The sequence below is a fragment of the Sycon ciliatum genome, chromosome 12, assembly GCF_964019385.1.
Source record: "Sycon ciliatum chromosome 12, ocSycCili1.1, whole genome shotgun sequence".
Lineage (NCBI taxonomy): Eukaryota > Metazoa > Porifera > Calcarea > Leucosolenida > Sycettidae > Sycon > Sycon ciliatum.
Window position 1 is genome coordinate 28,838,731 of NC_088654.1, and position 27,076 is coordinate 28,865,806.

Below are 27,076 nucleotides of genomic sequence, written 5' to 3' on the forward strand. Positions count from 1 at the left end.
ATGACTGAGTGGGGGGGGGGGGGGGGGGGGCACGGTTTGAACTGAGTAAAGCAGTTTTTGTAGCCGTTACATGTACTTGCTGTGCGAGTACCCTCCAGGTTAGAGTGTTGTATCAACATTCAAAATTGTCAACAATGAAAGGACTAGTCCGTCGTGGACTGGTGCCATTTGACCGCTGTCAACCAAGCCGCAGAGTGTAGGATATTTCCTCTAACCCAGAAGACCACGTCAAAATAATAATTATTGACGGATGACCCTTGGGCCTTCGCATCACATGCAGTCGTCATTTAGTTGGTTTTTCGCGGTGTGCAGTTGCCTCTTCAAGGCTCTTGATCTTGTACTGGCAAACAATGTTTCACACAGTGTGCACATGAACAATGTCAAAACTAAAATATTTACGGTCAGTGCACGACGCCGATGCCCGCCCCATTGTGGGGCAACCAATGAGTCGTCGGCGAGATCCACGCAGCCGAAGGTCGACAGCAGGAAAGATTGCGATTTGCCGGGGTGCAGATACGAACCCATGCCATCACAGACGCGTACGACTTCCCCCGCATAATGTGCAAGCGCAAGCTGACTGGCCCGGCGCCGCTGTTAGTTGATCTTCCAGTATTACTATTGCGCAGTATTGGGCAGTAACATTATTGTTATCGTAATGTTGTCGACTCACTACGACACTATACAGATCGCTGGAGTTGGTGCCAGTGCGGCCGCGCCGATGATCGGAACGAAACGTAGAGTGACCATGGTAACTAACTTGAACATGACAGACTAGTCATCTGGTCATGACTAGACTAGACTGTGATCATGTGATCACATGAGTGAAGAAAGAAAAACAATCCGATGACATCATGTCTTTGTATTGTACTCTACCACGCGCGGACTCGCGGAGTCGCGGACACTGAAAAGTGAAATACTTCAAATACTGAAATAGGAAGTCGAACTGTTTTTGCAAGTCGAACTGTTAGTCTTAGTGTAACTAATTAAATAATTATTATTACTTGACTTGACTTCGCCGAGCTGAAACCTTGGCTGAAACCTTGGCTGAAACCTTGGCTGAAACCTTGGAACTCGACCGAAAATGGGCAAAATTCAGAAAAATGCAAAAAAACATTCAGAACATTTTTCGGACAGGGATGCTGTAGTGTAGGCTATGCGTACACATATACACGTACACGCGGTCCACAGACTCTACACGTGATTAGTCTATGCATGAACTTCTGTAGCGGACATGGAAATCCAGTCGATTGACCGGGCCGGCGCCCTCACTGGAACGCTGCGTGCAGTGCACAAAGTCATGTTGATCCGATGCGACCAGCGCGCTGCATGCGCCCTGCAGGCCGCGACCGGATTTCCATGTCCACGACAGATGAAGCCTAGCCTCGGACTTCGAGCTACATGTACATGTACATCATCAATCATCATTAAATTTTTTAAAGTATTAATTTTACAGTCGTAATCGCTAGCTAGCGCGCTAGCTCTAGCGCGCGAGCGCTTGGTGACAGCGCGCGTGTTGACAGCGCGCAAAATTTGCGATGAAAATCTTGCAGTTCAGTAGAATGGTGGTATGGCCGAAATGGACTTGTCAGTTTGTATTTTGTTGTTATTCCTAGTTTCGCTTGCGGATGTATGGGACAGGGTTTGCACTGCTATTATCACCCTATCCGTGGTCGGTCCAAGTGGTATGCAGCTTTGAGTGACGACCAGTACTACAAATTAGAGCGTTACATTTGTAGCGTGCGCCGACTGATTATTGAACAGAAAATCCGAAGTTAGGAGAGCTGAGTGACTCCAGTTGTACTACAGATACACAACGGGAGGTTTTTGAATTATTGCCAGTTTGGTAGGTGAAGTGTAGTTTGTACGTATAGTTGCTATCGAGAGAACAACTGGAATTCTACAACGCTAGTAACGTACATGTAGTTGGGTCAGGCAGGCACAAGTCAGCGAGCGCTGCCTGATCAGTTCTGCTGCAGAGAGGCAACCTAGCGAGGAAATTTAGCGATATAGTTGTAGTCATTGAAACGCTCTTCAAGTTCAGATAGTACTGATAGCGAGCATCAGCACCAGCAACAGCAATAGCAGCTACAGCATCTGCAGTAACAGTATTTGCTGTTTGTCTGCACAATGGATCACAATGGTTATGATCAGTTCAACAGTCCACTGGAACTGGAGCCGTAAGGAAATTATTTTATAACTGAGCACAGAGAATTGAGCATATGTAATTGAGTGCATTGTTTAGAAGCGTACGCAGATGACATAGCATTTTCTGGCTTGATTTGTACATGTACCATTTCCCCCAGGAAAAAAAACAAAAACAATAGCAACAATAATCATCACTCATTGAAGCGGCAATGCATTTTTGTCCAAGGCAGTAGAAAGCATTTACGTATTCAGTCTCAAATCACTGCTTACCCTTCGTAACGGCAGAGCATTACCAAGGATTATAGCTCCAACACGCGTGCAACTCTGAATATTCTTGTACTGTATCGCGTCCGCCCACGGCGAAAACTCGCAACAGACACAAGCTCACAACTGAGCAAGCAAGTATGGCTTAGCGACTGAGCAAGCAAGTATGGCTTAGTGAGCTGTGGAATAGTAAAAAGATAACACTCCCTGGCATAAACCCAGCTTGTCCCAGTCAGCATGATCATGGAAGATATCTGGATGGATTTGAAGGTACCCCGTATTGTACGTACAGTAGAACATCTATTATCCGACCACCTCTGGGCAGCGGGTCCTGGGAAGGTGTTCGGATAATGAAATATTCCGGATAAGGAAAATCTCACCACAGGCCGTTACCTGTGTTTGGTATATCACAGTACCCGCAACAACAGTCGTTTTCATGTTATTTTTTGTAAGTTGTGTAAGTTTTTGACTGTACAGCCTGTACACAGTGGTACAGGTAGGGAGTGCGCGCTGCAGCAACTAACGTTTCGTCCAAGCTCGTGTACGAAAATGCGTAGCCATGCACGGTTAGAAAACCCAATATGGATAATCGAATGGTTGAATAATCGAATGTTCGGATAATCGAAGTTCTACTGTAGGACGTAAGGTACTTGGAAAATGTGATGTGACTACCGTACTGGCAATATATGTTGCCGCGTAACGCGTAACGCAGGGGGGTGCGGCGTAACGCGCGACCAGGCTAGTGCGACAAATTTTCGTTGAGTTCGTAACGCGCGTCCGGTGGGGTGCGGCGATCTTTTCATTGCAGTTTGCACTGCAAAAAAAAGGCTGAAAACTGTGAAAGCACGTGTACCGCGTGGTGAAAAGTTCAAAACTGGACGCAGCAGGAAGTCCTGACACTCGAAGGCGCATCATTCAGTGGTTGGCGATCTCAATGGTTTCTTCTTTCCTGAGGTCGTTTTGCGAAGAAGAGCGATGTGTTTACCAGTTTCCTTGTGACAATGCAGAAGTCTCTATTCGCCTTCGGCGTGAAGAAAATCACGCCCAAGCATCATGTGGATGAAAAGAAAAAATGATGCGGCAAAAGCAAAAAAATGATGCGGCAATAGCAAAAAAGTGATGCGGCAATAGCAAAAAAAGGACTGCGGCAATATAGAAACCTGTGTAACGGCTCCTGTGCGACTTTGCATGTAACGCCCTGCGTGCGGCAAACATGTGCCAATGTAACGCTTCATGGCCTCACTGCGGCAACATAATATATTGCCAGTACGGTATTAGGCCGCGTCAGATAAACCATATCCAAAGTTTCCAACTCTTGGGAGCATATTTACTCTTGGTGTTATGCATAGTGGCAGATGGGATTTTCAAAAACAAGACCATGTCAAGACCTGCAGACTTACTGCTGATAGGCTAGAGCCCTGCCTTACACCAGATGTAGATCATGACATGATGAATGTAACGTTGTAAACTACTACCTAAGCGCTCCGTCACGCGTGACCGTAGGGCAGGGCAGGTACGAGATAGGGGGTGCTGTGTGCGCCATGCGTCTAGGGAAAGTCTTTCTTGCTCATGTTGTCCGAACGCTGTGATCATACTTTTAAGATGGACCCTCGCAAATTGTGCAATTTAAGTCACTTTCAACCTAATTCTCCCGAATAGTGCTGTGTATTGCAGGGGTTAGGCGGCGCAGGCTACTGATGATGATGCAGTATAATTTGTAGTCTGTTCCTCAGCCAGCGGTGAGGCACGGGTGAGGCAAGGGTGAGGCAAGGGTGAAACCTTGGGGAACAGTGGAGTGCTACTATTGTACCGAGATTTGTGAGTGTGCGCGCATGTGTGTTACGCTTACACGTGTGTATGTGTGCGTATGTGTGCGTGTGTGTGTGTGTATGCGTATGTCTGCTCCCGATGCATGCTTATGATACATGGTGTATTACTAGATTACCAGCCAACATGAGTGCTAGTGAAAGAGCAGCAGTGACAGAACGGCGGATTCACCAATACGTAAGATGTCATTATGTCCAACGTGAGAATGCATCAGTTTTAACTGAATACTCTTAATTAATTAAGAGAGTATTCAGCTGTGAAAATGAGAATCCTGTGCACAGCTGTGTGCTTCCTTTGGTCACTACCAGTTTATCACCAGTCTACTAAATTTGATCAGTAGAGTTTTCACATAGCATGCCAGTATGTACACATTCGACATGTACAATGAAACCTGTCTAAGACGACCGCTTAAGTAGACCTTCAAAACGTGGTCTCTGTTACCAGGTGGTCTCCTTATCCAGGGCCATTTGACCGGAAATAGCATCCCTTTGTCCTTGTTCCAGTGGTCTTGTGGGACAGGTGGTTGCCGTATCCGAGTGGTTGCCTTAACAGGTTTTACTGTACTACTGTTCTATTGACTATGAACGAAATCAAAAGTAACGATAGTTGACCTGGATTATGTATATATATATAGATAGCTGTGACGTTTTCTTTTTCGTCACTACCCGAGTTACTCTGTGTGTGTGCGTGTGTGTGTGTGTGTGTGTGTGTGTGATGTGTGTTTCTCTGCTCCCTGGACTATTCTGCCCCCCCCCCCCTCTACTGTGCAGCATGCGCATATGAAGGAGAAGAAGAAGCAGACTTCACGTCATGCAGGTATGTCTATGGGTATACTTATAGTGATAAAGGAATGGTTCCTTGAAGAAGACAAAACTGGGTTTCAGCTGCACTCTTAGTCTATGCAAAGCAGTCATGACCCGGCCTTGCATCATTTAGATCAGGTGACACATTTTGGAGGTGAATTAGGCGGTAGGAGCCAAGAAGCAAATCTGTGAAATCCCCTCAGCTGGATTGCTTTTTGCAGTACACACCGGAATTTGGCCTCGTACAGCTGGGGCCATGGCCGAAGGGTGTCTATTTCTAGATTGTTTCCCTGGGCAGCTATGCTGTTGAAACCTGACAAGGTGGAAATAGCTATCTATGCTGAGATGAGACAGTTGTGCCTAACGTTCTGTTAGTGTGGCTGATGCCATCAAAGCATTCTATCAGCAACATATCATCTTGTTCATTGGTATACAGCAGAACTCACCTAACGCCAATGTTTGCGAACCAGGAAAGGATTCCATTGTTGACAGAATTTTGTGTCTGAGGCAATACACCGTAACCTGTTTAAGACGACCGCTCAAGAGACCTTCAAATCGTGGTCTCTTTCACGGGTGGTCTCCAAATGACAGGGTCTTTTAACTGGAAATGACATTGCTTGATCTCGGTGGCAGTGGTCTTTTGTGACAGGTGGTCGCCTTATCCGAGTGGTCGCCTTATCCGAGTGGTCACCTTATCCGAGTGGTCACCTTGACAGCTTTTACTCTACATCCAATTTTTTTAAAAATATGCATACAATTTTCTCTATTGTGCTTCAACCAATGCATGCATGGTGTTGTTAATTTGGTTTTGTTGTAGTTATGTATACCCTCACCTCAAGTTCTATGATTCCTGATCATTGTGTGTATTGTCCACAGGCCGGGCAATGCCAGGAGGTCTGGTAGCGCACGGTTCAAGATCACAGCAGCAGCAACAGCAGTTTGTGCTTCTTCCCCCGCCTAGAGCCAACACAGAGGCGCCAAAGTCAACAGCATCCGCAAGTGGAGGAGGTATGTACATGTACACTGCACAACACAGTATTCGTGGTTTAGTACTGTCGGGTAGTGCAGAAGAACGACCAGGCTAGGATTTCACCAAGCACAGCATACCAATGTATGCATGGTGACTCAACTGTGCATCAACTGTAGTGTATGAAATAAGAACGGCCTAGGCTAGGAGGCTGCCCCCCCCCCCCCCCCCAATCAGTTCTTAGGCACCAGATACTACTAGTACTGTACAGTAATTATACTGTTGATGGACATGGCATGTTTTCACACATAGTAGTACAGTGGTGCTCAATGATGTACGAATGCATGAGTCAAGTACGTGTTGGACGCTGTGCAGACCTAGACCTGCGAACACTGGTATGTGTGAGTAGGTGCAGGGTGCACAGTGTCCAACACGTACTTGATTGCACAGTGTCCAACACGTACTCGATTGGATTTCATTGAGCAGCTCTGTACTATCCAGTGCGTACATGCATGCAGTGAAAACTGGATAGGGAATACAAGGGCGTTGGTAAGTCAACCATGCGTTGTACTGTGTCACTTTGATTTAAGCCCTTTGTTGCCGGCGGTATTTTTATGTAAAGCAATAGCACTGTGAACGTTGGATGGCTATGCACAAGTCATGAATATTTCGTATGTACAAGTACAGAACAACAAGGACAATCAAGGCTTGGTTGCTGCTACTTCAAGTTGCATGCTCTCGCAATCATCAGGCAACAGTTGCCTGATGATTGAGTGAGCATGCTACTTTTTAATGTAGCGACAAACAAGCCTTGATTGTCCTCGTTGTTCTGTGTATTATGCTCTGCCTCCGCGGCGGTGTTGAGCACTGTCAGCACACTGGGTAAATCCTCCGGTGTATGTACAAGTAAACATTTTCTGATAGATATTGGCAAATGCGATGCGAACATACCAACATTTGGTATGTCCCCAAGGCCTAAGGATAATATACGCTCAGCTGAAGTCCAAAATATGCGAAAATAGTGCAAAAGTCATGACTCTACCGAATGTACACTCATACCATGTCTGCTGCTGCTGCTCCTGCTCCTGCATTTAGTGGAATTGGTCAAAGGCATGGGAGTGGTAGATCCTGAAGCACTGTCGATGTGGCAAGATGCAAGAATGTAACTGGATTGCCTTGGCAATTCTAGCAAACAACGTTTTGTATACCGACTTGTTGTTCTTCCCTTTGCGGCTCTGGCACACCACACCATTCTGTCGCTGTCCTGCATAAACTGCTACTGTCGTGGACATGAAAATCCCGTCTGAGGTCAAGCGGCCCAGGGCGCTGGCCATGCAGTCGTGAGCTGAGGTCAAGCGGCCCAGGGCGCTGGCCATGCAGTCGTGAGCTGAGGTCAAGCGGCCCAGGGCGCTGGCCATGCAGTCGTGAGCACGCATACAATCAACATGTGCACTGCATGCAACGAATGGTTACGTTCTGTAGGCACTGAGGGTGCCGGCCCCACGTCAATTGACGGGATATCCATGTCCACGACAATGCATGTGGGTTGTACAGTGTCTTGCTGGCAGCTGCTGTTGGAGCTGACGACACTCGTTAGTACAATGGCGGGCTTTCATCGGGTGCAATTCCAGTCTGCTGTTGCACAAGCTCATTCTGGAACTCGAATTGTGAATAGCTCTTGATCCGCTTGAGACTGCCGGGATTTGCTTCCCGGTATGTCGAGGGGACTGCTCTGCCAGAGCATGCAATGTATAATGGTTGTCATCACTTTCAGTACTTTCATTATGGTTTGTACTTGGTAGTCCTACGTTGTCTTATTTCTATTGTGTGTTGCATTTACTCATGTCTTCATCACGTCATGAAGCAACTCTTCATGCGTCATCTTGACCAATATTTAATTCTTTAGTAGCATTCTGGGCACGATCACCTGCAATAGCCGTTCTAAAGGCTAATCTACGATGTTAGGTGGCCACTAGCTGCTGGTACCCCTGTCTTTCAGCAGGTCAGCTCTGACCATGGGTTGCTGGTGCCTGTCTGTCAACAGGTCAGCTGACCATGGGTTGCTGGTGCCTGTCTGCCAACAGGTCAGCTGACCATGGGTTGCTGGTGCCTGTCTGCCAACAGGTCAGCTGATCATGGGTTGCTGGTGCCTGTCTGCCAACAGGTCAGCTGATCATGGGTTGCTGGTGCCTGTCTGCCAACAGGTCAGCTGATCATGGGTTGCTGGTGCCTGTCTGCCAACAGGTCAGCTGATCATGGGTTGCTGGTGCCTGTCTGCCAACAGGTCAGCTGACCATGGGTTGCTGGTGCCTGTCTGCCAATAGGTCAGCTGACCATGGGTTGCTGGTGCCTGTCTGACAACAGGTCAGCTGATCATGGGTTGCTGGTGCCTGTCTGACAACAGGTCAGCTGATCATGGGTTGCTGGTGCCTGTCTGCCAACAGGTCAGCTGATCATGGGTTGCTGGTGCCTGTCTGCCAACAGGTCAGCTGATCATGGGTTGCTGGTGCCTGTCTGCCAACAGGTCAGCTGATCATGGGTTGCTGGTGCCTGTCTGCCAACAGGTCAGCTGACCATGGGTTGCTGGTGCCTGTCTGCCAACAGGTCAGCTGATCATGGGTTGCTGGTGCCTGTCTGACAACAGGTCAGCTGATCATGGGTTGCTGGTGCCTGTCTGACAACAGGTCAGCTGATCATTAGCTGCTAGTACCTGTATGTTGGCAGGTCAGCTGACCATTAGCTGCTGGTTTCTGTCTGTCTACCGGCAATGTGGTCTAGACCAGGCCTTGCCTGTGGCAGCCTGCCTCCGTGAATTTGTGGTTCACTCTGAGATTTTGACATACGATAGCCCAAGCACGCAGGAGATGCAGTATTATTCGAATGAAATTCGAATTTGTGTCTACTCGTGTATGTGTGTGTACTGAAGTACATGTGTGTACGGGTATGTGTGTGTATGTGTGTGTGTGTGTGTATGGTACATGGTGTGTGTGTCTGTGTGTGTTTCATCATGCCATGTTATACTAATTCAGGAAGAGGGTCTCGAGATGTTTCCAGCACATCGTCATGGCCAGCTGATGTGAATCAGGGCAGCTACGGAGCAATGCCCACCTCTGAATCGGTGAGCTAAGTTCTCTTCTACATACCCTGTGCATCTTTTTCGGCAAGATAGCAAAGTTGACTGTATGTGTGTGCGAGGTGTGGGTTGGGGTGTGGATGCCTGTCTGTGGCATTCAACAAGTCGTAACTAACCGACTTACATTCGGACTCGGGTGATCCTATAATGTGTTAGAACATCGGTGTTGAGTGGTCGATGTACATGTACGCTTGTTGGCGTACATATCCCTACTGGGGATGATTTGATGTGACTGCTGCACTGTAGGACCATGCAGCTAAGCACACTCCTATCTCGGTTATCTGGACCCCAAATTTACGGGCACTTCGGTCTTCCGGGCACCCTTTGGGCGAGTTTAAGGGGAAATATTACTACTCTTTGGTCACTTTTCATGGAAATAGTGATGTCATATGCCATATGTATGACCTTTCCCAATGAACATGTATGTGATTCGGAGTTACGGACATTTAGAAGTTACGGCCAGTGCCCGGTTCCGGACCGCCCGGATAAACGAGGTATGAGTGTACTTTATCTACTGGAGATGTGTCCGGCTTTTCAGGGTGACTTGCCACTTCAGCACCACTGTTTCAGCGCGATACGTTTCATTTCAGCGCCAGCACTTCAGCGCATGATTTCACAGCGCCATCTTCAGCGCCATGATTATCAGCGCGGTAAAGTACAACGCCAGCAACTCAGCTCGAAAAAGCAAGGCGAGGTATTTTACAGCGCGGAGAAGCACAGCGTGATATAGTACAGTACGATCAAGTGCAGCGCGGACATGCACAGTGCGAAAAAGTACAGCGCGAAGTAAGGCGCTAGGCGCTAGGTGATGTACATGACATGTATAACACTAGTTTGTATTATCGATAAAATAGCGCTATGATACATGTGCTGAGATATGGGGTGCAGAGATCTGTGGCGCTGAGAAAGGTCGCGCTGACGTATTTAGCGCTGAGATATTTGGCGCTGACATATGAAGCGCTAAGATATTCGGCGCTTATCTACTGGCGCTCAAGTATTCGGCGTTGAAATATTTGGCATCCAATACACCAAACCACCACATTGCGCTCTTGGCCAATCCAAACTCTGCACTCCCATCACCATCACCACAGCGAGGACAATTCCGGTATATAGATTGATATTGACAATGACCCTCCAGACAGCTGTTTTGCTCCTCCTGAGCTCATCAGTGGAGGCATAATGATGTTGATTGAAAGAAGAATAAGAATAGACTGATCTTTATAGGGCTAAATTGGCGCAATTGCGCTCATTCTGCATAGAAAAGTGGCATGCCCTAAGTGAAAAAAGTGAAAAAAGTGATAACAAGGTCAGGTGATAACGACACACGCTCATGGCTGGGACAGGAATATGTAGCACGTGTGAAAAGGGGGGTGCAAAAAACAGCAGTCAGTCTAACACCAGAAAAGTTAGTTATTGCATGTGCCACAAAAACAAAGATACTGCGGCTGACTGTACTTGTCCCATAGTGACGTGACGGGGAACGAACGATGAAGTGAACTGGCCACGTGGCAGACCCAGAGGCCCCTGAGGCAATCACTGTCCTGCCAGCCTGTCGCACACAGCCCCACTACGCTGCCATACCCGTTGAACACGTACACTGATGTTGCCTGCGCCTTCAGTCAGTTCCAGTTCCGCAGTCCTACTCTTGACGTGACGATTCCCTGCCAGAAATTTGAGCTGGGAAGATTATCACGCCATTGCGCACGTGGGAAGCTGGTGAGTGGATCACATGACCTAGTTTCGGGGTTCACGTGACGGTGCTATCGTGGCAACCATCCCATTCCGCCAGCCCATCCCGTTCCGCCAGCCCTTCCTGTGACAACCATCCCATTCCGCCATCCCTTCCTGTGAGTGTGGACACACCCTAAGCAGTTCAGTGGGAGCACAGCCCGCAGCACAGTGTGGTGGAAGGGGTAGCTGATCATCTGAATCTCATCTGGTTACAAGAACGTTTTCAATACTGAGATGAGCCATGGCCTGCTGATAGAGTTGATAGCTTTTGATATGTCACGACGAAGAATATCCAGCAAACAGTAAACGTGCTGACGTCGAGCTGCCAGCCATAAGATCAGATGACGTCTGTGGTACTTCTTCTGATGAGGAAACCACTTTGCATGTTCGCAACAAAGTTGTTTTTGTGCTTGTAGATCATCCGCAGCACAATCAATAACAAAATTGTCCTGAACGCTGTCTGTAGAACTACATTTATATGAAAACAAGAGTTGCAATAAACTGAGGGATTGAATGGAGTGGGCCCATACTGGCGGAAAAGTTTCCATTTTAGATTGCGTATCTTGTAGATCTAGAATCCTATGTCCTCCACCTGTGTGTGTGTGTGCGTGCGTGTGTGTGTGTGCGTGCGTGTGTGTATGCATGCATGTGCGTGTGCGTTTGCGCATGTGTGTGTATGCACTTCTGTGCCATACAGGTCTCTTCAGCATCATCGTTCCAGAAGAAAATGGAGGCAGGTTCAGTTCGAGGTGATGTTGATTTCTCAGTATCAACTGACGCACCGAGACTTGACAGATCTGGTCTGGATCTACAAGTCACTGGCCAAAGTGTTGCTATGGCTACTGATGAGTATGGGGCAGGTAATCAGCGTCACATGTACTCCGGCAGACACAGAAGTCCAGCTGACGATAGCGGTGATGAAGAGGTATGTGATAATGTAGACACAGGAGATGGTGAGAAATCAAGGAGGATGTTTATTATGGTGGTGCTGGTGTAAACATATTCTGCTAGTCGTCAGGATTTGCTACTGTAGACAAGCATCAGCGCTTGCCCCCAGGCGCAGGCATTGAGTGTTCTATTGAAAGTTTCCGCTCAGAAAGTCTCTTGCCACAGAAGACCCTTGAGCTTGGTTGTAGAGACCAATGCAATGACGTGGAAGAAGTGAGCATAGCCTTCACTGTGCCCACCTCATCGGTACAGGAAATTTCCAACACCTCCTGTAACCACAGTTTGAAAGTATTACTTGTGTACTTGTGTACTGTATTAGTGCAGGCGCTGTGGCCGGATTCCTGAAACAAATACTTGTGTACTCGATATGCAGAATTGGGGAAAGGTTGGACGGATATTGTTTGTTGACTCTCTGTATGTAAAAAATACTCTTGTTGTTGTTGTTGTTGTTGTTGTTGTTGTTGTTGTTGTTGTTGTTGTTGTTGTTGTTGTTGTTGTTGTTTGTGGTGTTGGTGCTGTAGGATGATGATGCTGCATACCGTGGTGGACATGCTACTGGCGGTGCTGGCAGAGCTGCTGTTGTCGGGGTGGGTGACCTTGGCTCTCCGCAATCAGCAGGCGTAGACTCTATGTCCAGTGCACAGCATCTTGTCAGTGATTCTGATTCCACTGCTGATGCTGCCGCTGCTGCCGCTGCTGCTTCTACTGGCAGTGGCAGCAATGGGAACCTCTCACCCAATGCACCGTCGGTAAGGAAATACACCAATAACCATGTGGGTTTGTGTATGTGTGTGTGTGTGTGTGTGTGTACATGTATGTGTGTGTGCACGTGTGTGCACGTTTTGGCAAGGGCCGGGGGGGGGGGGGGGGGGGATGTACGTATGCGTTCTATGAAACAAAATTGTTGCATGAATTTGTACATCAGCTAGAGCTGCTCCCACTTCTATTGCTGCTGGTTCTGTTCCATTGCAGTTCTGTTCCACTGCAAGTGTTCCTTTGACTGAAATCATCCCATAAATCAGTAGCAACTAGAGGTCAGGTATCAATTTCAGTAATGTACTGTCATTCCTCATTATCATCTGTCTGTCTTTGCTCGTCTTGTTTCCCCTGCAGTACCTGCCTCCCATAGAGATTGGTCGTTTGGAGGACTTTGTGCAACGGTGAGTTTCATTGTGACTCTGGATACCGCCAATTGTACAGTGTTCAATGAATGATATTAGAGCACTGCAGTGCTACATAGTAGTTGCTGTATCTGACCCAAGTTTACACCCACGAAAGTACACTGCTGCTCTATGACATTGGATAATGTGAGTCAAGTATGCGGTGGGTGCTTTACCGCCCTAGAGGCTAGACAGATGAACAGTGGGCTGTGAAATGGTGTGGTGTGCTAAGTGACTCACGTATAAGTATACGGATATCATTGCGCAGCACTGTTGGTTTGATGTCGTCCGTATCATCCCATGCTGGACCAAGGTGTGTGCCAGTCAAGGTACATGCATGCTAGGTGCCATACAACCTCATCCCGTACATCAACTTCACCACTCCATCACTCCATCGTGTGATGGTAGTGGGTCAGGCAAGAGTGCCAGGAAATCTGGACTATGTAGTCGCCAGGTTTACATTCTATCCGAGCCTGCACTAAACGTTCTCTTTAGTGTGGAGGCTCTGCAACAAAGCACTGCATAGCACAGCACACGCACACACACACACATGCACAGCATAGCACAGCACACGCCAGGCACCAAAAAAGCAGATCTTTGCACCAGCATATAGATCAGAAGCAAGAAGTGCGTAAACTCTGCATTTGCACTGTACGCGATTGCATACTCACCCGCAGAAAAACCTTTTTTCCTGTTTCACTTCAGGGGACTGCTCAAAAGATTTCGATATCAGAACTCTTCATCAGTGGTTGTTTTAAGTGGCAACTTGTTTCGATTTACATAAGAAACAAACAAAGGAATCCGATCTTAAAAAATTATGGATTGTCCCTCAGAGGGGCATAGCTGGTCCCCCTTCTAACGGGGGGGGGGGGGGCACTGCCGCATACGTGTATGATGGTTGGTGCATGTCATCATGGTCATTATGTGCATGCTGAACCTGGGTCGACATTTTGAAGGTACAAATATCCCCATGCCCCATATGGGCTGCGCGTCTGCCTTATTTACTTCTCATAATAGACCTTCTTGCCACTCTGTATGTTTTAAGTGAGGGCAGTTAGGGCAAGGGAATTATCGCACAGCAGGTACAAATGTTGTACTTACTCCATGTGTCACACGGGCATCCGAAACACACATTGGTTCTATTTAGGTTTTGTTCTTTGTTCACCACACATTGCAATGGCACACTATCTATAGCAAAGCAAACACGATGATTGACACTGCTTGTTGCCTGGGTATACGTTACAGGAATTTGTAGTGAAAAGAGAAAAGGACCAATAAGTTACTAGTTATGACTAACAGTTCACCCCTGTAACAAGATGTCATACAGTCAGGTAGTGCCTTGTTGTCGCACTATCTGACTGGATGTCATACAGTCAAGTAGTGCCTTGTTGTCACACTATCTGACTGTATGACATCTTGTTACAGTGGTGGACTGTTAATCATAACTAGTAACTTGTCGGTCCTTTTCTCTTTACATATAATATTGGCTGACCATCCGAGTTTAAATAAGCAATTTGTAGTGATCATCATAGTTTGTATGATGTTTTCCTTTTCCTCTGTGTTTAACATCACTGTTAGGTCTATGGCATCGGACATAACCGCACGTTGTCGATTAACTCGCAAAGACGGAACGTATTTCATGCACTTGGAGATGCCCAATAATGTCAAGGTATGATTACCGATAGTACCCATTATCCATTACCCATTGCTGTGTAACTGCTATCAATGGTGTCTCCATGGCTTTGTTCATCAGAGCTATGGTAACCATGGTTTCCTCGTGACTCTGATCATCAAAGATGTCGAGCATAGGCCCCAGCAGGGAAACCAGTTTCTAATGTTTGTGTGCTGAATTGTAAAATAGGGATATTGCAACGAAGATAATAGCAATGAGCGCGACGACAACAAAGACGACAATCAGACATATACCAAGCCCTATTGAACTGGCTTATCCAGTATACTAGATGGTCAAACATTGATAACTGTCAGGTTCCCATCTCCCGTACATTGTATTCCCACACATCTTTTCCGCAATCCCGTATAGCACCTTATGTTACGTTATCCCTGGTAGCTCCTTATGCGCTTATCATACATAATATTTGTAGCTACTCAGGCCAATGGAACCTAAGGTGCCACACGGTAACGCAGGAAGCTGTGTATACAGGGTACAGAGGAACGGATTTACAGTGATAAGATCAGTATGGGAGACAGGGACCTAACGTAACAATCCATGTCTAAACATGGGTAGGGTACTGCCAACAAGCTGACCTGATTGGGAACTATGGCACATTGTATTATCAAGGCATAGGTAGCAACTAGTGTATACAATAGGTACCATTGTGGCTAATGCCAAAGCTAGTATTGTAATATCCAATGTGCCGTAGTGTTGCCAATGCAACATTCAGCTTAGCTATGGAACAGGGCATAGGTATAGAACAAAGCAAAGCTATGGAACAGGGCATAGCTATGGAGCCAGGCATAGCTGTGGAACAGGGCATAGCTGTGGAACAGGGCATAGCTGTGGAACAGGGCATAGCTATGGAACAGGGCATAGCTATGGAACAGGGCATAGGTATAGAACAGGGCATAGCTGTGGAACAGGGCATAGCTGTGGAACAGGGCATAGCTATGGAACAGGGAATAACTGTGGAACAGGGCATAGCTATGGAACAGAGCATAGCTGTGGAACAGGGCATAGGTATAGAACAGGGCATAGCTATGGAACAGGGCATAGCTATGGAACAGGGCATAGCTATGGAACAGGGCATAGCTATGGAACAGGGCATAGCTGTGGAACAGGGCATAGGTATAGAACAGGGCATAGCTATGGAACAGGGAATAGCTATGGAACAGGGCATAGCTATGGAACAGGGCATAGCTGTGGAACAGGGCATAGCTGTGGAACAGGGCATAGCTGTGGAACAGGGCATAGGTATAGAACAGGGCATAGCTATGGAACAGGGCATAGCTATGGAACAGGGCATAGCTGTGGAACAGGGCATAGGTATAGAACAGGGTATAGCTATGGAACAGGGCATAGCTATGGAACAGGGCATGGCTATGGAACAGGGCATAACTATGGAGCAGGGCATAGCTATGGAACAGGGCATAGCTATGGAACAGGGCATGGCTATGGAACAGGGCATAACTATGGAGCAGGGCATAGCTATGGAACAGGGCATAGCTATGGAACAGGGCATAGCTATAGAACAGGGCATAGCTATGGAGCAGGGCATAGCTAGGAGAAAAGCCGGACATGATTCATGTGTACTTTAGACTGGAGAGCACCATGGCCGTGATGAAAAACTGCAGAGTTTAGTGCATAAATGATGGTGACATAATGCATAGAGAACTCCACAAAGTTAAAATAATCATTAGTGCTAAAGCCGCTAGGGCCAGATTAATGCATGACTAGGCGCTCGTCACCAGATTTTTGGATAATATTAAACGCGGGGGGGGGGGGGGGGGGGGTGCAAGGTGATGGGAATAAGGTGGCCTCGTGAACATTCATAGTGAAGGTGAGAAGAGACAGCAGAAACCCAAAGGTTGTGCTATGTAGTAGGGATATATGGGGTGATAAGGCTGGTTTATTATCGTGGATACGAGCACAAAGGCGCATGTCAAGGCAAAGAAAACTCTGGAGGAAATCCTTATTGGGTTGCTGGTACTGGTTCTACACACCAGGAGGGAAATTCTGTCGGGGTCCAATGCCTGTGTGAGCTAAGTGGAACTGCAGGGTTAGCCAGCAGAGCATGTATCCTGGCCATGGCCAGAGCGGCTGCAAGAGAGGCATCTGTGGGCGAAGTGGCAGTTGGAGCAGGAGCATTTCCCTCGATTGAAGAAGTGGCATATTTCTTTGTCGACCGAGTGGTTGTCGCTGGTGGGCCGGAACGGAAGGAACGAAATACCCGTGCATCAAAGATTGTTGTGTAAATGTCCTGGAGAATAGCGTCCCTCCTCGTGGTTCGGTCCACCACCAGCAGTAAGCAAAGCGACCAGTTGTACTCGTACACAGCCTAAAACCTAAATTTCCAAACAACCTTCAAGATAATGTGCTGGTACGAAAATATCTCTGGGGTCCTGGGGGGGGGGGGGGTGCAGTTGATTGATCTTGCAGTACTTCGTCCAGGCGTTGACAGCCAGGTCTCAATGTCATCCACGTTCCTGGATGGCCTGCTTGCTGGCACCAGAACCACTGCGCCTTTGGAACTGCTGTGGTGATTATGCTGCGACCGGTATCTGCTTGGGGCTGGCTTGGCAACATTGAACCAAATTCAACAGTTTTCCAAATGTGGTGAATGCTGAGTTCCATGCTGTGCGTGGGGAGGTTACCAGTGCTTGGGGCTGAGCCTGATGCCGCCTTTGGGATTGGCAGCATGCCTCAAGCTATTGTCTGAGGTCCCAGGACAGCGAAAACTTCCTCCCAGATAGTGTGCCATAGGGAAAGTGCAGAGGTCGACTCGGCTAAAGTCTGGACCACGGATGCGACGGCCAAATCTTCGTGCGCATCGACTCAGTCCAATAACTCAAGCAGGCGAGTTATGTAGCAGAGTTGGGTTCGTATCTAACACTTTTATTACCACGGTAGCTAATGCAGCACATCACAGGAGCCACCGGAAGTTTTGAAGAAAACTTTCGTACCGTTCATACCATTGCTCTTCAAACTCGGTACAATTGTGCTGGTTTCATTATGCTCAACTGGATTTATCCCGAGATTCCGCCAAACACCCACCCGTATATCCACATACATGCATGCTCCGCAAGCCAGACTTTTCGCTGTTACTACCACTTTGTAGATAGCTGTCGAGATAGAATGGATTGATGTTTCCATGTTGGATGCGATTTCAAGAAAATACTAGTAGTCAACAGCTATTTTTTAAAGTCGGCGTGGAGACATGAAACCTAATATGGATGAAAGTAAAGTGAGTGCACTCTTACCAGGAAAACATTTTTTTAATTTCTAGCCTCAGTATTAGGATGCCGTGAACAATCTCAGGGCAACTTCTTCGAAAACACAGAGTCTGCTTTTCTGAGTTCCCAAGCACATCTGACATGGCGCAAGAAGACCATGGTAATCACTTCGAAGAATTCGCATCACTGAGACGGATTCGTAAAGACACTGGCACTTATTGAGACGGATTAGTATAATAAAGGCTGTGGGATATATCTTGGTTAAACCCGGTTTGATATTCTAAAGTTGGCATCCTGAATATGGATTGATATTCTGATTTTGGATTGATATTGGGGAGTTGGATTGGCATCCTGCATTGGAATCGGTTGCATTCTGCTAGTAATGCCGAGTATACATGCCCTGTGTTTGTTGTCGCGGTGTTTCGGTTTGTGTTATTGTTGCACAGAAGTTCGTCATGGCTGCCAAGAAAAGATCTAACGCAGCGTCCAAGGAATTCGTCATAACTCTGGACGCGACAAACATCTCCAAAGATTCACCGTCGTACGTGGGCAAGTTGAAGTAAGTTCACTCACAGTCAACACATCTAAGTGGTGTGTGTAATCATTGACACCAAGACTTAGCATTAGTAACCATTGAGACCAAGACTTCGTGTATGGACGGACAGGGGTGTAGCTGGTCCCTCTTTTACGGAGGTGCACGGTCGCATATGTGTAGGATGACAGGTGCATGTCATTCATGGCAATTATGTGCATGCTGAACCTTGGTCGATATTTTTAGGGGGGAGGGGGGGGGGGGGAGTGCACATACCCCCCCCCCCCCCCGTGCCCTGACCTGATGTGTCTGATTCAGTAACACTGGGCGGTGTCTATCAAGCAGTTGTAGCATACAAGAAGACAACACAAGATCATAGTAACCTGAAGCGATATTTGTTTCGACCCCGGATTTTCAAGTTCTATGTGATCCGTGGTCTTTGTAAGTTGCCATAGCGACTGTGACCTGCTGTTGCTGCCAAACACGTTCCAGGCCAGTTCAGCCATAAGTGAGTTTGCACTGTGAGTGTGCCTTGCCCCAAAGCTGACTAAAACCGATAGTCCGGGAGCGAATCACCCATATTGTTTCCTCGTTCCGGTTTCCGTGCAGCCTCCGTGCATACTATAAAAAATTCGCCTTGGGCGGACTAATAAAGTAATAATGTGTGTGTGTGTGTGTGTTTTTGCATATGCATGTGTGTACATGTGAACGTGTGTTTGTACGTGTGTGTGTGTGTGTGCGTGTGCGCTTGTGTGTATGTGTGCGTATGTGCATGTGTGTGTATGTGTATGTATGTATGGTTACGTGTGCCTGTGTGTGTGTGTGTGTGTGTGTGTGTGTGTGTGTGTGTGTGTGTGTGCTTACATATGTGTATGTGTATGTGCGTGTATCACTATGGCGATCATGCAGGTGTAACATGACTGGAACAGAGTTCACTCTGTATGACACAGGTGTGAACCCCAACAAGAGTCGTGCGCTACCTGATCATTCCAATGTCCGAGAAGAGTTGGTTGCTGTACATGCGGTAAGTGTACTCCCTCCCCCCCCCCCCCCCCTCACACACACACCGTGCTCCCAACCACACCCCTGTTAGTAGCACTCCCCCACCCCCCCCCCCCTCACACACACACCGTCCTCCCAACCACACCCCTGTTAGTAGCACTCCCCCACCCCCCAAAAAAATCTACTGCCAGTACCACAGCCCTTCACCCCCCCCCCCCTTAACCCCCCACCCCGCACACACATACCGTCAATATTGCTGTACATACAGTCACTGTCAAGATAGCCTGACCCAATTCCTCAAGTTGGCTGCCCAAGCCACACGGTCAGGTGTTCGTTTGACGGACATTCTGGATTGAGCTCTGCGCCAACCCCAAGTAATTGCTCAGGATATCTCCGACACTGACTCTACGTTTGCGTTTGCATCACCTGTTACTTCCCCTGTTCATGCAACGGCAACGGCTTCTGTTCCTTCTGTAATTGCCTCTGTTGCGTAGAAATTTTATGCATGACAATCATCATGATTGCTTTCTAGTCTACAACACCCGTAACAAGTTAGCTGTGTGATTCATTGTAACAAGTTAGCTTTGTGATTCATTTCCTGTTCTTCTGCTCAGGGTAAATCTGTGTTGGGATTGTCAGGTCCACGTCGTCTCTCTATCATACTACCGCACCTTAACCAGGCACATGAGCGCATCAAAATCTTTCCAAAATCCGTAAGTGAACTGCGCTTGTATACCTTCTTGTCAAAGTATTTTTGGAAGTTGGACTAGTTTCAGCTCCACAGTCCAGTTTATAGCTTTCATGGCTGACTCAGTTGCCAAGGCTGATTGGAAAAGTAACTCCAGTAGTTTCACTTCAAGAGACCAGTGTATCTAGTGTCTGCTGCTATCAAAGCAGCATGCTCAGCTGTGAATACCGGTTACCCTACCAAATGGAGTGTGTGTGTGTGTGCGCGCGTGCGTGCGTGCGTGCGTGTGTGTGTGTGTACATGTGCTTGTCTTTGTTATTCCTGGCTCATTCTACCACCGTGGAATGATGATGATGATGTCAGGAGAGTGAGTCGCTATTGGAAGCATTCAAGGCTAAAACTCTACCTGAGTCTACCGTTATCCTGCAGAATAAGTTACCTACCTGGAGCAGCGGTGAGTGAAGCTGTGGTTGTGTTATGCATGGGTGTGTGTGGATGTGCAGGTATTTGTGTGGATGTGCATGTGCGTATGTGCAGGTATGTGTATGTGTCTGGGAAGTGCGGTGGTGGGGCTGTGCCCCGCTTCATATTTTGAATGAGTGATCAATTCCTTGATGAATGCTGTCCAGGGTTCTAGCCAAAGGGCGTAGGAGAGAGGGGGGGGGGGGGGGGTGCAGCCCCTGAACCTCTGTGAGAAAGTGCCACCCCCTACCCCCTGTGGAAAAGTGCCGCCCCCAATCCCCCTGTGAAAAAGTGCCGACCCCTACTCATTTTCCGATTTTCGTGTTTTTCATGCAATTCACCGAAAATGCAGTCGAAAGTCACTATTAGATGGTTCATGAAGGCATCTTTGTCTGGGGGAAGTCGGGGATTCGCCGCATACGCTGCATTTAGCGTGTCAAGACAATAATGGAAAGTGGAAAATGGGATACGGGGTAACTGTTTCCCATCCCCCCCCCCCCCGCCCCCCCGCCCCGCCCCGCCCACACTATTTTGTTGCGTTGTGTACTACAGTATGCAGAGAGTGAACCGTTTGGTCTCAACTTCAATACTCCATGTGTATTGGTCTCAACTTCAATGGTCCATGTGTATTGTTCTCAACTTCAATGCTCCATGTGTATTGGTCTCAACTTCAATGCTCCATGTGTATTGTTCTCAACTTCAATGGTCCATGTGTATTGGTCTCAACTTCAATGGTCCATGTGTATTGTTCTCAACTTCAATGCTCCATGTGTATTGGTCTCAACTTCAATGCTCCATGTGTATTGTTCTCAACTTCAATGCTCCATGTGTATTGTTCTCAACTTCAATGCTCCATGTGTATTGTTCTCAACTTCAATGGTCCATGTGTATTGTTGTATGCTATGCAGAGAGTGAATCTTTTGTTCTCAACTTCAATGGTCGGGTAACCAAAGCTTCGGTGAAGAACTTTCAAATAGTGCACCCGGAGGACAGTAAGTGTGTGTGTCCATTCACGATGTCATAATGTTATGTGAACACGGAATGTGCAATGCCTTGGGGATAACACCATTAACATTTTGTTCTGGTGTTCTGGGGTTAGTGTATTTGTGTGCTTGAGCTACATCTGCACCTTGCTCCGTACAGGGTGTTGGCATTCCGATGGATGCGTGAGACTCGGCCTTCAGACTCGGCCTTCAGCCGGCCTTCAGCCGAGTCTCCCGAGAACCGTGACTTTTCTTTTCTTTCGTGCATTTGATGATAAATGAAGGAATTCCACCTCCAACACATGCACTCTCTGTCAGGTAGTGAATGTGCTGGAGGTGGACTTGCTTAATTGGTGAACAGGCCCAAAGATGCTGCTTACCCCTTGAGTACAATACGTGATGATAACATTCTCCTGCTCTCACTGCCACAACAACTAAACAAATTAGTGTCTTAAAAATGTTGTCCAAATCAAAATAAAGTGAATTTGTCCGTTTGACAATTCAGTCTATGGACCAAATTTCTAATATTAAAAAAAAGCACGATAAATCGGAGTTAGTCCAGCAGTGTATCAAGTCCGAAAACCCCTTGGATGAAATAGACTCGGTCTGTTCATGCTGCGGGTAGTACCGTATTTTCCGATGTGTTCACCGCACAATGGTCTAAGGCATGAGAATTTTCAACCCGGGTCGACTTCAGCCCGAGTCGAGTTCAACCCGGGTCGAGTTCAGCCCGGGTCGAGTTCAGCCCGGGTCGAGTTCATCCCGGGTTGAAAGTCTGTACGATAGACAAAATAGGTGAGCGTTTACATGAAGACAGTTGGCCCGGGTTAAATACTGATATGCCGCCAAAAGTCCACTTCTAGAGTCCTGTTTGGTCACGTGAATACTTTCGAGCGAAATTTGCATGTGCGGTGCTATTCAAGCCAGGCGCGAGATACGCACAGAAGTACGTTTGTAAGATTTTCTCACCCCGGGTTGATTTCAACCCCCCCCCCCCAGGGAGGGTTGAAATCAACCCGGGTCAAGCGCAATGTGTCATGTAAACGCGCCATTCATTTTGTGTACATGGCGGGTTGAAATCTGACCCGGGTTGAAACGCCTCATGTAAACACAGCCTAAGCCGCACCCCTCACCGTTTCGGGCTTGACATTCGTATTCTTTTGGACATTCGGAGTATACGCCACACATCCGTATTTGAATTGTTGGCCATCCAAACTGGATGGCTACTAGTAAGAAGTACATACAAGACGTATGCAAATGGTGAAAAAGGTTGAGAAGCACGACTGAAGTTCCACCAAAACGTTCTTGGTTTGTTCCTCACTGTGAGCTGACAACACAGAAGCACCGTACAACTGCGATGATGGATTTCTGTGCATGAAAAGTACACAAAAGTAGTCGAATTACACTAATGCTTGTTATGCTTATGTTAGGTACCGCCTCCCGTACCTTTTCTAGCTGGCCTGCATGCACTTACGTACTCACCTTTTGTCTCCTTTTGTTCCGTTGGCCTGGGTAGCTACTTGCGCGCCCATATTTGCCATAGCTACCCAGGCCCTTTATCTTGCCGTTCAGACTTGATCTCTCCCTCACTCTTTTCTCACTCGTCAATAATCACCATGTAGTCGTTTCGTTCGTCTTGGTCTCTTGTCTCGTCGTCTATAATAAATGTCGTTCCCACTAACTTGTTCCCGTTGTCAGTCGTCCTGTTTCGAACTCAACATTGGCGCCCGATTATTGATCGACCCACGACCCTGAGATCATCCCATGCCCAGCCGTCCTCAACCACCATTCGTCTCGTCTATGTCAACCTCGTCTCGTCCATGTCAGTCCCGTCTCTCCTACGCCAACCTCGTCTCGTCTCTATCAACCTCGTCTCTCCTACGCCAACCTTACCTCGTCTATTCTCGTTCAAGCCATGCAGGTCAGCTACCTTTCTCTCTTTCTTTTTTTTGTATGCTTCTTCGTCAAATTTATTTTCGTGAATTTTTTTGTAGTGTGTGCGCGCGCGCGCGTGTGTTCGTAAAACATAACCAAGTTAGGGGTCCGATCATGGTGAGCCACGCTCTAATTTTTGGATGTTTAGCAAAAGTGTAACTAGGCTGTATTAGCCGTGCAAAATACTAGTAATTCACGTTCCTCGTCAAACTCCAATAGTTATTACACACAATAAGTAGTACAGGAATGATGTGTACGAGTGCATTTTTAGTACACACTTTCGTGAGATCCATGCGCGCGTGCAGTATGTGTGTGTGTGTTTTCTCCTCCAGTTCATTTTTTAATCTTTTTCTCTCTTTTTTTTCTCTCCGCGAGGACGCGGGATTTTTTTTCATGGAGGGGTTGTATGTTAGGTACCGCCTCCCGTACCTTTTCTAGCTGGCCTGCATGCACTTACGTACTCACCTTTTGTCTCCTTTTGTTCCGTTGGCCTGGGTAGCTACTTGCGCGCCCATATTTGCCATAGCTACCCAGGCCCTTTATCTTGCCGTTCAGACTTGATCTCTCCCTCTCTCTTTTCTCACTCGTCAATAATCACCATGTAGTCGTTTCGTTCGTCTTGGTCTCTTGTCTCGTCGTCTATAATAAATGTCGTTCCCACTAACTTGTTCCCGTTGTCAGTCGTCCTGTTTCGAACTCAACACTTAGCACACCGTATCGCTGGCTGATTCATAGCCAGCATTCGGAGTCCAAGGTGCAGGGGTGATTTTGAGTTTTTTTAGGCATTTCAAAGTGCGGCTTATACCCTGGAAAGTCCTGTAATTGTATGTGTGAGGGGGGGGGGGGTGGGGGAGAGCGTGCGTGTGAACGTTCGTGTTTTTCGTGCATGCATGCATGTGTTTGTGTGTGCGTCTTTATGACAATGTCATTGTTTGTTTCTGTGTGTGTGTGTGTGTGTGTGTGTGTGTGTGTGTGTGTGTGTGTGTGTGTTTGTGTGTATGAATGTGTATGTGTCTGCAGCTGATTACATCGTGTTGCAGTTTGGCCGTATTGCTGAGCACCAGTTTACGTTGGATTTCTCCTATCCACTATGTCCATTGCAAGCCTTTGCCATTGCTCTCAGTGGAAGTTTCAAAAACTTCTCACAGTGAGGGGGCAGGGAGGAAGGAAGGCCGGCGTACTGGTCTGCGTCGTATGTTGCATGTATGCCTTTCTTGGTGTGGGAATGCGTGTGTGTGTGTGCGTGTGTGTGTGCGCATGTGTGCGTGCATGCGTGCATCTATGTGTGTGTGTGTGTGTGTGTGTGTGTGTGTGTGTGTGTGTGTGTGTGTGTGTGTGTGTGTGTGTGTGTGTATGCTTGCACTTGTAGTGCTCTGTTCAATACGTTTGGATGAACAGAATGCAGTGCAGAGTATGGCATTGATGAGTGATGCTATGACCCACCACTTGCTAACATTAGTAACAGCCTGTTGGAAAGGCATACACTCCTCTTCTGGTTTTTGAACAAAGTTGGATTTCCTTTTCTAGCACGAGATCAGCTACTGTTTTAATTCTGAGGGTGTTGAATCATAACGTACAGCACTTCTTCGGATAGCACAGCTGTTGCTTGTGCCGCAGATTTGGGGTTCATATCATTATTGGTAGAAGCTAGCTGCAGAGATGACTGTAATTCTGCCTTAGAAATGTGCAGATGGTTCGATATTATGCACTATATCTGGTGCCCCCCCCCCCTCTCTCTCTGTCTCTCTCTCTCTCTTCACTCTTTCTCCCCCCCCCCCCCCCCCCCAGGACTCACTCTTTCTCCCCCCACCCCTGGACTCACTCTTTCTCCCCCCCCCCCGGACTCTTTCTTCCCCCCCCCCCGGACTCTCTATTTCTCTCCTATTCCATTGACTCACCGAATAATCCGCTTTTCTACATTATTATCTTTTCTTGTTCTTGAGTTTAGGTGCTACATTGTATATTCTATCATGAATACCACCAGAGTGGCTGCTGGAAAGTCTTTAGGTTCTGTGTGTGTGTGAATGTTTTCTTATTGATTTATAATGATCTTTCTTTTAATTCTAAAAGCTTGCGTGCTTTCTCCTCGACTTCATTGAGATGTGATGTGATGTGTGCGTGTGTGTGTGTGTGTTCGTGTGTGTGTTTAATGAGCTGATGGTGTTCAGTTAGTCTGGAAATGAATAATCTCATTGTTTTCCATGCATGTATGGGTTGTGCACAGTCGCCACGCCAGGGAGAGGTTATGTGAACGACTTTATCGTGCGAATCGGCATATTCTCGTATGGGCATTGAGCGCTGTATAGACGAATTTTCTCATTGGCGTGAAGTATTGAATACATCGTTGCAGAAACAGGAAAGAAGTGACAAAAGAGCACAATCACATAGATTTGCTGCATCTTTGCCACTGTGTATATAGCATGTCAGCGGATGATGTACATGACTGATTGTACTCACATAACCTTGGCTTGGAGCAGGAGAGTGATATCATCATTTCAAAGGGGAATTTCCCTTTCTTTTCCCAACATGAAATCGTGTGCTCTACTAGCAGCTAGGCTAGGCCTTTCTGAGCAACGGCCAACAGGCCTGCAGGACGGACCGGTCGACTCATAGCAGGTTGATTTTTGTACTAGTAGAGTACTCCGCGAAAACCTCTTGGATCCGTATATGCATCAGTATTGCAATGTCATGTATTTCGTAAATGGAGAGAGAGAGAGCGAGTAGTTCGTCTTTGAGTACTCCAAATCGATTCGATTGTCCCTTTGGACGTTTCGGGAGAAGCGATTTTCCGAGTTTTGTATGTCGTTTAGATTGCACAGTGCAGTGCAGCGATATGGCCGGAGTTGATCGTGAACAGGGCGATGGTGATTGCCGGTGTATGTTGTGCAGTGTAGATCTACGAGCACAACCTGTAGCGATGTAGACAGAGAAAGAGTGAAATGAGCAAATGCACGGATTTCCGCAAGGGTGAAATGTCTACTGCACTGGTAGATCTGACGTGGAACACTGGACGTGGGAGTGTGAAGGCTGAGGATGTGAAAATAACCCAACGACTTTTTTGGTTACGTTCACCACGTTCACACTCTGACACTGTCACGTTCGTCGCCGGTGATTACGAAAGGAAGGTATTCGATCAAGGACATAGGTGTGGTCCTCGCCACTCAGTGGATGCAGTCAGTAATACACTAGTAGTAGCCATACTACTCGAAGCAAACCACAAACAAAGAAAACAGTGCAATAATGATCGTCGCTAGTCGCTCCGAGGCAGATCTACTAGGGAGTCGACTAAAACCGTGAACTGTTTCACGATTCTATGGTAGCCTAGGCTCTAGTCATGACTGTCGAAATATCACCCGTATTCCTGTGTTGCAGGTTCACATTATTAGGTGAGGGTGCAGTCGACACTGTGCTAGTTACATGAACAGCGATACGGCACCGTTACGTCGTCCACACGCACAGTCAGTTTACGATCATCAACCTGCACATGTCACATCTGTACAGTGCAGACTACAAAGTACAATGTAGCCTTGTAAGTAATAGTTGTAGGACTACAGCCAGGCACTGAGACAGTACTACTAGACCTAAAAC

The 27,076-nt window shown here is 47.3% G+C and overlaps 1 protein-coding gene across 2 annotated transcripts; it reads left to right on the forward strand.

The window, feature by feature from the left end:
* The first annotated feature begins 1,563 nt into the window (after window positions 1-1,563).
* On the forward strand, window positions 1,564-25,578 carry LOC135828865 (tubby-related protein 3-like). Of its 2 annotated transcripts, none has more exons than XM_065341295.1 (15): window positions 1,564-2,177; window positions 4,350-4,413; window positions 5,007-5,052; window positions 5,916-6,047; window positions 9,036-9,124; window positions 11,568-11,795; window positions 12,340-12,567; window positions 12,932-12,978; window positions 14,557-14,647; window positions 18,333-18,427; window positions 19,328-19,442; window positions 20,035-20,133; window positions 20,472-20,562; window positions 21,479-21,562; window positions 24,509-25,578. In XM_065341295.1, the coding sequence occupies exons 1-15, from the start codon at window positions 2,128-2,130 to the stop codon at window positions 24,637-24,639; spliced, it is 1,590 nt and encodes a 529-aa protein (XP_065197367.1). In that variant the 5' UTR covers window positions 1,564-2,127; the 3' UTR covers window positions 24,640-25,578. The 2 variants fall into 2 exon arrangements, with proteins under 2 accessions (XP_065197367.1, XP_065197366.1); XM_065341294.1 differs by having other exon boundaries at window positions 1,565-2,177; window positions 18,333-18,445.
* The last annotated feature ends 1,498 nt before the right edge of the window (window positions 25,579-27,076 follow it).